Source organism: Acinonyx jubatus, chromosome B1 (assembly GCF_027475565.1).
Source record: "Acinonyx jubatus isolate Ajub_Pintada_27869175 chromosome B1, VMU_Ajub_asm_v1.0, whole genome shotgun sequence".
NCBI classification, from domain to species: domain Eukaryota; kingdom Metazoa; phylum Chordata; class Mammalia; order Carnivora; family Felidae; genus Acinonyx; species Acinonyx jubatus.
Window position 1 is genome coordinate 163,125,785 of NC_069382.1, and position 13,661 is coordinate 163,139,445.

The 13,661-nt window shown below is 36.1% G+C and overlaps 1 protein-coding gene across 3 annotated transcripts in view; it reads left to right on the top strand.

The window, feature by feature from the left end:
- GABRA2 (gamma-aminobutyric acid type A receptor subunit alpha2) overlaps nucleotides 1-13,661 on the top strand; it is a 127,136-nt gene that overhangs the window by 1,150 nt on the left and 112,325 nt on the right. For 2 of the 3 annotated variants that reach the window (XM_053217404.1, XM_053217405.1), the window contains exons 2-3: nucleotides 571-648; nucleotides 3,246-3,361. In XM_053217404.1, coding sequence (XP_053073379.1) covers nucleotides 571-648; nucleotides 3,246-3,361 — 194 coding nt within the window. Of the gene's footprint in view, nucleotides 1-570; nucleotides 649-3,245; nucleotides 3,362-13,661 lie in introns of those variants that run through there. The other variant, XM_053217406.1, reaches the window with a different exon arrangement.

A 13,661-nucleotide genomic window follows, 5' to 3' on the forward strand; every position in this document is an offset into this window, starting at 1 on the left:
TATTTTAGAGGGAGCGAAGAAGTGAAGACGCGAGGGCTGCAGTTCCCTGTAACGAAAAGAATAATCGAAAAAAGTGGGCTGCCTGCCCCTTGCTTTTCCCGTTGGGGTTGCGGGGGTGGTCTTGGCTGAGGGGGCTGTGGCACGGGGGACCCATCTCTCCTCCCCCTTTTCACTCCCCCCCCCCCGGACCCGTTCTCTTCTCTAGCTCCTATGTCAGTCAGTTCAGGGTCCCGTGTGTTGTTGTTACGTGTGTGTGTGTGTGTGTGTGTGTGTGTGTTTGTGTGTGTGCGAGCACAAAACAGTGTTTGCTGACGATGGGGCTGGGGGAAGTTCCTGGCAGAGCAGTCTGATTATTTGGTCATCTTACTGCCAAGATAAAAAAAAAAAAGAAAAAAAAGAAAGAAAAGACTCTCGCCCCCCCCCCCCCAACCCATTCATCACACCCCACACTGCTCCAGTGGAATAATTCAATAGCTTTAACTCCAGTTCTCACACCAATTGACATTCTTTTGGGCTTTCTGGGACTGAATGTAATTTTAAGTGTATTTTTTTTTCCATGGCTTTCCAAAGAGCGACAATGAAGACGAAATTAAACACCTACAACATGCATTTGCTTCTTCTTGTTTTCTTGGTGTCGGACCCAGCCAGGTGAGACATTTATTTATTGTATTTGACTTTTTAGATTCAGGGTAAAGGTGTGTTTCTTGAATGTCATCAATGCAGGGCTGGCCTTTGAGAAGCTGAAGTATTTTGAAGAATCAATTCTAATGAAGGGGAGAAAAAAAAAAGCTTGTATCAAGAAATTGAACTATGAAGTGGGAGAGACTATCAAAAGTTCACTGCTTCTGGATTTTAGTGATAAAATACGCAAGTGATCAGGAACATTTTCTTACAAAAAGAAAAGAAAATCACCAAGGAAAAGAATATCTTTTGGATGGCATATTCTTGCAAGTTTTGAAGTGGTTAAGTTGTATGCGTTTATAATGACACCAACATTCAGTAAAGAAGCCAACAGTGTTTCTTTAAGCCAAACAGAAAAGCAGAAGCTAAAATGGTTTGGTTGTTACGTTGATTTTTTTTTCCTTCCTTCCTTCCTTCCTTCCTTCCTTCCTTCCTTCCTTCCTTCCTTTTTTTCTTTTCTTTCTTCCTTTTTCTTCTTTTTTTTTTTTTTAGTGGTCTATGCTCTTCAGTCAACATAGAAAACCTAAAGGATGTGTGAGTCTTTAACCTCTAGGTAGAAGTAGTATACAACTTCACAATTACAAACAATAAAACAAAGCTTGATTTATTCTTCAACTTTTCATATTACTGATTTAGAGATCTTTTATTGCTAAAGTGGTCACTGTCATAAACAGTACTTATTTTAAACATGTAACTAATTTTGCTTTGCCTGTGTTCTACAAACATAAAATTAATTCTTATTGCTTTCCATAACATCATCTTAGTTGCAGTCTTTTCTGATTTTGTATTATCAATGGACATTTTTTATTTTGTCTGAACTTAGGATATGATTTTCAAAATATTAGAGGGCTTGAAATATAAATGATAAGAATGTTCATCTAATCATTCCTTTTAAAAAATAGTATCTTTATTATGTCTTTATTTGCCTTTTAATTTTTCATTTTCCTGTCAAGTAATTGTCAAAGAATGAAAATATTTTGTGGAATTGAGAAGAAATCTCTTCATAAAGGCTTATTTTTAGTTTGAAAGTAGCTCCTCATTTAACATCTTAATACTGAATTTTGAAAAAGAATTTGACATATGATTAAATACCACTTTTCAGTGAAAACCTCTGTGTGGAACTTTACAATTATTGTAGTGATTGGTTTTAGAATTAGCTTAAGGTAACATAGAAACTTTTGATGCTGGAGTTTTGATAAACTCGTTTGCTGATATAATTTTTAAATGTTTACCTGTATATCGGTGTTTCAGTATTTTCTGTGCTCTCAAGACGATATTTGTTTGAAGTTGGTTACCAATTTTTTAATGTGTTATGACTGTTTCTAGCTGTGTAATCATTTAAATACAAATTGACTCTGTCAATGATACTTTACACGGTACACCTTGATCAGACAGCTCTCACATATAGTCTTTGATTTTGAAGGAGTGAACCTACCATGGTCAATTAGTGATCACTGAAGGTCCTCAGTGCTTAACCATTATTTCCCTCTACTAGTTTTCTGTTCTATATTTGACCAGTAATGCTCATGCCAGTATTTTATTCCATTATATAAATGATTCTTTTTTGGGGCCAGTAATTTAAATCTCTGAATCATTCTAGGGGAAAAAAAATGGCAGTGAAAAGGGACATTCTGTTTTATGCGCCAAATTGCTGGATGTCACAAAATCAGGTCTCTGGCTTTCTGATGGAGAAATAATGGAGAAAATCACTGTTTCTAACCCTTTTCTGGTGATATTTTAAGACCATTTGTTTTCTCTGCAAATTTATCACACACACACACACACGCACACACACAAGTAGCAAGATTTTTAATCTTTAGGTAACCCTTAGCGCTCTCCTCAGAGACCAGACAGGAGGGGTATGCCTCCAGGGTTGTCTGTACCCCTGTATGTGCCCCTGCTCCTTTCAGAGCCCACTTCCACCACCTGGCTACAGTGGAGCCTGGAACACAGCCATGGAGTTTCCCTGATGTCTATATTGCACTTGGCCATTGGGTGGCGGTATACCCAAAGTAAGGAAATAATCTCTGAAAGAGAAAAACGACATAAAGAAAAAAGGAAAGGCACTTATGAGGAAGATTGAGAAATTTTCTGCCTCCAAGGAGGCAATTTATTCTCCAATTAATATTCAAATCGCTGCAGTAGTATTTCAGGAGTCGTTTTGTTATTGTACCTTTCTTAATGCAGAGTCACATTACTAACAGTGTCAGCATGTGGCCATCTACAATCATAATATATTCTAGGGGACGGATTCTAGAAAATGAATATTCCACACTGGGTGCTAAGTGGCAGAAACCTGAAATAAGTTTGACGTCAATCTTTCTGATAATCTAGTATTTAGTATCCATTTTCAACAACATATTTATCTTCTCCATAGACATACTGGTATTTATAGAAGTGACCAAAGAAGGAAAATGGGTGGTCCTAATAGCTTAGAGAGACTTAAAATTCAAATCAAGGAAGTAGAGCATGTTGGTACTGGTACAACACACATACGTATATATATGTATATATATATGTACATATATATATATATATATCAGCTTCTAAAATTATCTGTTTAGGTTGGTGCTGGCTAACATCCAAGAAGATGAAGCTAAAAATAACATTACCATCTTTACAAGAATTCTAGACAGACTTCTGGATGGTTACGATAATCGGCTTAGACCAGGACTGGGAGGTAAAAGTAGTTTTACTTTTTTTAAACTCTTACAAAATAATGCTTCTAAAAGTTAAGAATAATATACATATTTTAATACACTCTATATATGAATGCATGTATTAAATAACTGAATAATAGAAAGTAAGGTATATGAAATAAACATTATTTGTGTTTCTTTTCTACACACACAATGTGTTTAACATATTTTTGTAGAATGCCTGAAGTCATATAGAGCCCAGACTTTCTGCATCAGGTTTTTAAATTAGTTTATATATAATGGCTAAGTTTTTAAAACTTAAAGTATATTAAAATGAAACATTGTCGGGCAGACATGCTCGTGTAGTATCTTCACATTTTACAGACGTTTATTTTCACAGCAGTACAGATATGAAGAAATGAGGTACATAATAAAAAGTATGTTAGGGTTATATTTTAACAAATACACAACTTAGGATTCTATGATGATATTTCTTTATCCATGCTTATGGTATTTCTAAAGTACAGCACAGGTTTGGTGTTCTTGAAACTCTCAAAGACATTTCAGGTATACATTGGCTGTAGGCCTAAGTTTATTGGACTGGCATAGTTTGATTTCAGATTTAAACATTAACTTTCAATTGAGAAAAACAAATCTGTTTTAATCCATAAAGATAAAGGAAATTAGGCTTGGCTAATATATTAATTTTTTAAAATATGTTAAATTTTAATTAACTTCTATTTATCCTTAGGTGATACTAAGGAAATTAGCTAAAAGTAAAGTAGGTGTGTAATTTCTAAAGGATTCTGACTCAAAATATTGTTACTTTTCAATTATACATACACACATTTCACACGTGTATGTTATACTTATTTGGATGTTCAGGTTAACCGTTAATTAAAAATAAACGAAAATTAGTTGGACAATTGGTACTAATCAAAGATTTATATAGTCATATAGTTAGCTAGTTTATTATGAGGCTGACAACTTTGTAATATTAAATTGCTTGTAAAGATGCATATTGATTAATGCCTAGGTGTTTACATAAATACTTTCTTTGAAAAATCTAGGTTGTTGTTAATTCTATATATATTTGCAGGTGTATGGTTTGGATTGTCCAAGAGTCAGAAAAAGTCAGGAAAGACCCAACTTGTTGTTAAGTAGTATACTATTTAATGCAGTTAATTTTTCTTGGAATCCCTGAGAGGTACCTCTCATTTTAGGAGAAGTACAGGGAGGAATAATGTTCAGAAATAAGGCCTATTGTATTTTTCAGAGCAAACTCAGTTGTTTATTATACACTTGGTTTTCTAAAAGGAAAAAAAAAACTAAAAGGAAAATAATGCTTCTTTAGTAATTAATATCTCTAATGAGCATGAATATAAGGAATCAGTCTCCATGTTAGCGTATGAAAATGAACTATTGCCAAGCGTAAGGGTATCCTAATTCAGGATGGTGGTTTATGAGGAAGATTACACTAAGGCAGACGTTTGTCCTAAATCATAGATTTTATTTTTTAAAATAAATTATGTGCTGTCAAAAATCTCAATATTTGAGCAAGACCTTGAGTTTTGTCTCTGTGAGTTCTTAGGGGAAATATCTACCTTGTGGGTGTGTGGTTGGGGAGTAGAAACTACCTGTTTCAGGACGTGGCTATTGCCACTTAGCTCTTCATATTTTTTTCTGTAATATCTCTTACATTCTTTTTTTACTTCCATTGTCACCACTGAAGCATAGATCCTTGTCACTGTATTATTTGCATTATTGCAATAGACTAAGCAGCTCTTCTTGTCTAGGGTCTTCCTCAATCCTTCTCTGATATTGGGCATATGCTAATATTTCCCATTCAGATAGTTTTCTTTTATTCTTACAATGCTTTCCACATATCCCTCTCTTTTCTTGATCATCTTTTCTTGATCCCCCATGTTTTCTGCACCAGATCAACTGTTTTTCATCTAAAAGGGCCATAACACAACTACCTTTCTGCCTTACAGGATTGTTGAGAGAATTCTATAAACAAAAAGTACATACAAAGCCGGGGCCCCATAGTAGGAATTCAACAAAGATCTAGTTCGTCCCTCCTCCCTTAGATTCCTAGTTTGCCAAGTAAGGTTTTCTACATTCTACTTCCTGGCTTCGTTTGTATTTTGCCTCCTTTTCATCCTGCACTTCAGATGCATTTGTTCATCTTCTCTTGATAATCCATTCACATCTGTTCCCTTGGCCTTTGGTCGTATTATTTCCTCTCACTGGAAGTGTTTTTCTCATCATCTTTGATGATCGAAACCCTTTTTCTATAAAGACCACCTCAACACTGGTCCTCTAGTAAAGATCTTTCTTAAGTGAATTGAAACACCCAGATTCAATTTTCTCTCTGTTGAATTTCTTTAGCAGTTGTTGGCTCTATATCTCATCTGGAACTTATTATGTGCTATCTTGGATTATTTATTACCTTTTTGTGTGCCTCTTGTTACCTTAACAAGATTGTAAGCTCGTTGAGGCAAGACATTGTATCATAAATCCTCTATGCTCTCAGCAACTAAATATTGATTTGCATATTGTGGCCATCAAATAAATGTTGATTGCTTGACTAACTTTTCTACGACCAGTTCATCATCTGTAAAATGGGGTTATCCATACTGGCCGACCTTTTGGTTAGGAATGTTGAGTAATATGTTGGGCAGCATGCTACAGGAAGGTAACGAGGCTTAGTTAAGACCTAGCTTTAGATTTTGGAGATTTAGGTAAAATCCCAGCTCTGGTCCTGAGCGGTCCAATGACCTTTCAATACTTTGCCTCTTTAGGTCCACATCTGTCATCTATAGAGTGTGATTACTCATACTGTTCTTAGAGCATTTGATGAATATTAAGTACGATGATATATGCTAAGAAGTTAGCACAGTGCCTGGCATATGGTAGAGAATTAATAAATAACAGTACCTAAAAGACTTTCAGAAACTTTCTAAATGTACTGTTGTAAATTTACATCATTATTGTGATTACTTCTGCATCCAAAATTCTTCTCCTGCTTGTTCATATGTCATTTCACATAGAAAGTCCAAGGAAATTACTTGTGTCATTATGTCCCAGAAATTAATAAGAAGGAAAATATGGGTTTGATTCAATTTTAATATATCAAACAGAACATCTCTATTGATGAAAAATTGGATAATTAATTTCAATTATCATTTCTTTCCTTTATAACTAATACAAATCGCTATATAGGAAAGCACACTCGGTTTTGGACTGCGAGTTAAAAAAAAATTGTTCTTTTCACTTGGCTTGACCACTTACTAGATTTTACCCTGGCCAAGTTCCTTAGACATTCTGAGCCTTGGGATTTCCCTTGGGAAAATGGAAATAATGGTTTTTTATGCTGAAAGGAGGAAGGTAAATTGAGATTCATATATATGATGAAGATCATACAATCCATTGAGTGAATGAAAGAGGCACCTGGGTGCTTCAGTCGGTTAAGTGTCTGGCTCTTGATTTCGGCTCAGGTCATGCATGATCTGGTGGTTCATGAGATCGAGCCCCACATGGGGCTCTGCACTGACAGAGTGGTGCCTGCTTGGGATTCTCTCTCTCTCTGTCTCTCTCCCTCTCTCTCTGTCTCTTCCCTGCTTGTGCTGTCTCTCTCTCTCTCTCTCAAAATAAATAAACATGATAAAAAATTAAAAATACATTGCGTGATAAAATTTTAAGATATTTTATGATTAATCATGGAGTTTCTTTAAAATTTAAGTTGTATCATGCCATTCAACTGCTCAAAATTCTGCTATCTTTTCTACTTCATTCAGAATAAAAATTGGGTTTCTTGTGGTGGTCTCCAAGGCCGTGCATGATGATCTGTCTCCTTATTCTTTCTTTGACCTCACAACCACTCACCTTCTTGCTCATCCTGCTGCAGTCACATTGGCTTCCTTTCTGTTCTTTGAACACACCAGGATACTCTTTGGAGCTTTTCCTCTGACTATTCTCTCTTCCCTGGGTATCCCTTGATCTCTCCTCCTCAATGAGGCCTACCCTGACCAAACAAATAAATACTGTAAACTGGATACCTCTTAATAATTCTAATCTCCCTTAACCAGCTTATTTTCCCCCCTTATTTTAATATATAGAATAATTTATTTCTTTATTACTTTAGTGGCAATTGCTTATTTTTGTCTCTTTTGCTAGAATGTAGGCTCATTGAGGTCAGGGATTCTTGTCTATTTTGTTGCTTTATTCACTGGTGCATCATCTGTTCCCAGCATCTAGAACAGGACCTGGCATATGGTAAGCACTGAAATATTTCTTGAAGGATTTTAATTTTATTCATGTATGTTATTATCATTATTATCATCATCATCATCATCATCATCATTATTATTATTTACTGTGTTGCCATGAAAAGAATCAACTATAGAACTCACCTTATCCTTAAAATTGGTGGAGGAGTTATCATTTAATTCACACACTGACCTTCCACTATTAGCATCAGCATATTTTGGGATGACATCTTGGTGAATTAGAGCTATTATAACCCCAGTTACTCAAATCCTGACTTGTGTTAGTTGTGATTCTGCCTTTGAACTGTGTGATTTGGGGTGATTCATTTATCCCACATGTGACTTAATTCACTCATCTATGAAATGGCAAGAGAGGATCCACTTATTCTGTTTATATCTCACAGAAATATGATGTGGTTCAAGTAAATTAAAATTCTTAAGAGAGCGTAATGTGACACACAATTGATAAGTGTTAGTGTTGCTAGGAGTACGAGGAGAACTCTTCAAGAAAAACATCTTAGGAGGTAGTGTTCTTTGAAAACGTGCCAAGGCAATATTGGTAGTTCTTGTACATTTGGTAGGCTTACTTCTTTGTGAGCCTGTAAACCTGAGATGGGTTTGCCTTGATATGTTATCTGTTGAGACCATGCATTTAGCGTAGCTAGAACTAGTAACTGAATCAGTTTTTCCTCTTCATTTTAGTCATTAGAGCCAACAACTTGGAGTATAACACATATATTTTTGTATTCCATAAGAAGCTTTCAAACTGTTAACTAAATAAAAGGCAGCATTTGTGTTTTGGACCAGTTTTATGGGGTCATTGGAAAAATGAATGTGTAGACAGGCCTTGGACATTTATGACAGCTAGCATCCACAATGCTCAACAGTGACAACTATCCGAAATGACAAGGCTTGGTATCTAAATTATGGATCCAATCTGGAAAATCTAGATTGAGTACCATGCTTAACTGCATTTTGAAAAGCTCTTTCGAAGAGGTCGTCTAGATAGATTTTTTCTTTCCATGTTCTTGTTTTATACTCTGAAACCTTGAAGAAACTTTATGCTTAAAGCTATGAAAAATATGATGTCAGATCGTAGGCTTAGGGTCTGAGGGTCGGTTTCCAGCTTTGCTCACGGATATTTACTTCAGGTTGTAGACAGGTGGATGACAACATGTTTCTATGGATTTTACTACTCTCCAATTTATAAAAAATAAAATATAGGCTATTCAGTGGGAGAAATTAATAAATAAAAATCTGATCTGTCCCAGAACCTAAGAGGGATTCTGTCCTCAAAACAGCATGGTATTACTTTATAAAGTAGTGCTTAAGATCAATGTCTCTAGAGACCAACACCTTTGGATTTGAATTCTGTTGCCACTGTAAAATAACTACAAAACTTTCAGGATGCTACTCAATCTCTCCTTGCTTTGGTTTCTTTATTTGTAAAATAGGAGTAAAAATATGTGACTTTTCGTTTTGTTAGAGACTTTTTTTTTTTTAACATTTAAATCCTTTGGACAGTATATGGCAAGCAGAGTAGCAACTCAATACTTGTAAGTGTTATTGCTGCTGTTGTTATAATAGAATGCGATACAGGGCATCACTCTGTTTCACTTAATCTATAAAAGCTATGGCTTCATAAAAAAATGATAAGTTTGTGGCACACATAACCCAGTTTTAAAGTCAGGAGAGGTTGTATATTTCTTATGTGATTAGTTTCATTTTTGTAGACACACCTTTGTATATGTACAGAATCTCTGAAAACAAAACCACTCACAGAAGAGGTATGACATATGTATTGCTCTTTATAATTTATTATCATGACATGTAATAATTTGGCATCATCAATTCATGGTGATGAATTTGCCTGTAGGAGAAAAAGATATATTTTACAGAGTAAAACTTGGCTATATAACATTAATGATGATTTTAGGGACATAAAACTGAAAGCATGCCCATCAATCTAACCTGGGATGTGCTAGGTACTTGGATGGCAATTGCTCTGGAGTGGGTCTTGCAGCCACAGAGTATATGTCTGATGCTTGACAGTGTCTTAGGAAGTGACGGGCGGTGGAACCACTGGGACTGAAAGAACGCACGAAGAATAGTCTGCAATCTCTAGGTAGAATTGGAAGTGGGGGGAGGGGGAAAAGTGGATTGTGAGATGAGCAGGAAAAGAGAGATTGCCTGTTAAGAAGTTCTTGTCTCAGATGGAGACAGAGTAAACACCATTACTGGGGTCTCTGCTCTCTGTAAAGCTGTGATGTTTGGCATTCTCCTCATTCAGCGGCTGTGGTTGGGACCGACGTTCCCAAAGAGGCCTGAGGCAGCTGAGAATCTTATCTCTCTTCCCTTCTAACTCAGGCTCCTGGGGTTCCCTGCAGTGCTGGAGTAGGACATCCTTCAGAATAAGCTGTAGGCAAAAGAAGATTTAAGTCTTTCAGTGCTCTCGGCTACGGCTACTGTCTTCTCCACTCACTTAAGTTTGCCTAAAGGTCACAGGGAACAGTGCATTTGATTATTTCATGAATGAGAAAATAGAAATAAGTTGGGGAGATTTCACACAAGTGTGGAAAAGAATTTTTGCTAAAAGTGCAGAGGGCCATTATCAATTGTCATTTCCTGTGTAAAGTTATCGGAGGCACGAAACACAAAAAAGCAGAAAGGTACTCGGCTGCCTGAAGTGGGGTGCTATTGGGAGGCTGGAAACTCCGGGTCTGACTTCCAAAATCAGTTCCTTCAGTTTTGTCTGGGGTCTGTTTGTAGTGTTCTCCTTCTGGTGTGGACATAGTATGGGCTTTGCCACAATGCATGCTACCTTAAACTGGAAGCATGGTAATGTTATGTACAGGTTTCTGTATTCTTCTCAGTATTTCGAGGCAAGACCGAGGAACATCTTAGCATTTCTGCACACCCTCCCTAACGCTGTGCTGCTTGTCCACTCCCCGGCAGAGAATGCTACCAAGACAGGCTTCTTCAGAAATGGTTAGGTTGAGGTAGTTTTGCAGAACTCTTTCTTGGTCCGTTATTTGAACTAGGTACACAGCTTGTGATTTATTTGATAGGAAAGGCAAACTGGATACACGGCAGCAGAGGTATGCGTTGGATTAGATGGTGGCATTTTCTTCCCAAACAGCGTCTCTCCAGCAAAACTCATGGTGACATCACTGAAGTACATGACCAAGAGAATATATTGCTCATGTTTTCGCAAACTAAGGCTTTGTTTTCAACTTAAAACGTACTTGGTTAATAGCAGTTTGTTCTCTCAACCATCACTGCTGGAAAAGCATTGCTCTCAGTCATAATTTTGAGGGACTGTTATTTTTGCTTTTTCAGGCACAAGCGTGCCTCTCACTAGCATTTAAGCTCAGGTGCAATCAGTGTTTCTCTTTGTACCCCCTTAACACAGTGGATAAATTGGACCATAAGCATGACCGATCCATTTGTTTTGGTGTTATTTTTTGATTGCTACAGCTCAATCATATTGTAGAAATCTATATTGGTAGTGGAGGTGGCCAAGTGAACAGCTTGGCCAGTCAGCAAATCATTACTTTCCAGTGTGTTAACATGGAAAGAGTCAAATTAAATTATTCTAGTATTCTGTTTCTTAATCCATGTCTATTGAAGGCTGATGATGTGTCAGACATTCTGCAGAATATAAAGATGTACAGGGTGAGGTATTGGTCTCCGGTGGTTGAAGTCCCTTGGAGGACAGATAAGGTAGATATACTATGATTCTTGAAATAGCTTGAAATAGTACAACATATGTTTCATTATAAGAACATGCTATTGAAATTTAGAGATGTAAGAAATCACTTTTCTTGTACTATAACTGGAGTTGGCCAAGTTCTATGTCTATAACATGATTCATGCATTCAACTATTTCTTGCTAACGGCCAAGTATTTTCTGGGTTTTATTTGAAATGCTGGAAATATTTTGATGAATAAGACCTAGACTTTGCGGAAATTCATTTCACACCATATTTGGGGGCTTTCTGCCTTTCAAGTGTTGTAGACATTGGTTTCTTCTTTCCCTGCCTAATTAAAAATACTGTATAACTACCCTGTGTTTTCTTTATTGGACATTATTGTCTTTTCTCATAGTGGCAAGAGTGATTTGGGGTATATTTACTGTCAGACTGAGAATTTTATCTGTAGAAGAGTATAACATCCAGAGAGCATGCCTTTCTGCGTATGTAGCAGAGGTGTTGAGGGTATCTATGTTAAGAAAAGCTTTCTCAGAGGTAGTAAGGTAAGTGTTAATTCCAGTTGAAATTTCTGGACAATTGTCAGTTCTCTTTCTTTTTTTTTTTTTTTTTTAATGTCTATTTATTTTTGAGAGAGAGAGAAACAGTACAAGTGGGGGAGAGGCAGAAAGAGAGGGAGACACAGTATCCAAAGCAGTCTCCAGGCTCTGAGCTGTCAGCACAGAGCCTGATGTGGGGTTCGAACCCACGAACTATGAGATAATGAGCTGAGCCGAAGTCGGATGCTTTTAACCAACTGAGCCACCCAGGGGTCTCTTCTCAGTTCTCTTTGTAAAGAAAACTTTTCTTTCTGCCTTATTTTAATTTCTTTTGAGCTAGAGATGAGTTAAATAATAACTAGACATTTCCTGTGAAATAAAAAAATAAATTACATGATGTGTAATGTGATGAGTATTCAGTTTATTTCTTTTGAATTTTTAATGGTCCCGACCCAACACAGAATTCTGAAAACTTGTTTTTAACTTGAAATACCCTCATCCCTTGAGGTACAGAACTTATCATTTAAACGGAATGTGTAAGAATACAATTAATGTTTAAATCTAAAAGTATTTCATATAGAAGCTCGTAAAATTAAGGATATCACTTACCATAAAATGTAGATCTCTCCAATTTCCACTAGTTTATTGCATTTTTAGTAACTTCGATTAAGTAGTAATTTGATATCTTTGTATGTTTTCATTTTACCTTTTTAATAAACTGAAAAACTAGTATGTAGAAAAATATGAGTTCATATGAGGTCTTAACTTGACCTAAGTTGTGATGTTGGTTTTTGTTTTATCCTTTTATGTTCCTTCTTGTTTATTTCAATATTTAAAGTATGTCAAAACAAAACAAAAAAAAGTTTTCACATAAAATTAAAAAAATAGTACTCTTATAAAAGCATCATTTTCAAAAGTATCTTTATTAACATTTGGGATCTTAGTTCTTTTTTAGGGGAATGAATGCAAAATGTAGTACAGAGATTGTTCCAGGAACATGTGTGGTGACATTCTTTCTGCATAAAAGTATTTCAGCATTCTTCAAGGATATGTTCAGTTAGGGCATTGTTAATTTGATTTAAAACACAGTAAAAGAAAAAGTATGGTTCTTCTTTTGATATAGTAGCCATAGGAAAAATATATGTCAAAAAGAAGATAATTGCTATTTCAACTATTTTGTGGAGGTGGTTAGTGAATTGTAATCGATTTGGGGGATATTTCATGATTATGATATAGTGAGTAGTACAGTTGAATTTTGTGTCTGAATAGAAGAGTGGAGTTATGTCACAAGGTTAAGGAAGGTTGAAGAAAGGATAAAAATTATAAACGTTGGGGCGCCAGGGTGGCTCAGTCAGTTGAGCATCTGACTCTTGATTTTGGCCTACGTCATGATCTCAAGGCCATGTTGGGCTCTGCACTGAGTGTAGAGCCTGCTTAAGGTTCTCTCTCTGTCTCCCTCTGTCCCTCTCCTGGCGCATGCTCTCTCACTCTCTCTCTCATAAAGTAGTAAATTACAAAAAATATATGAATTTATATATATATACACATATACAGTATCTTTTAATAGCATCCCCAAGCCCATATTTAGATTATGTTTTTTGGGATGCCTATGGTATTTTAGCAAGTATGTGGGAACCATTTGATTTTCATTAAGAAGGTAAAAGGATCAGGTGGTTTTAGAAGGGTATATGTTAAAAAGTTTTCTGGGACCTAAAAGATCTCCAGACTTGAACTGGAGGAGTGGTTTGAAGAGGAAGAGGGTGTCACTGGGGGGCTTTTAGAAAAAGATGAAAAGTCCATTTTACCTCTAATTCCTCATAA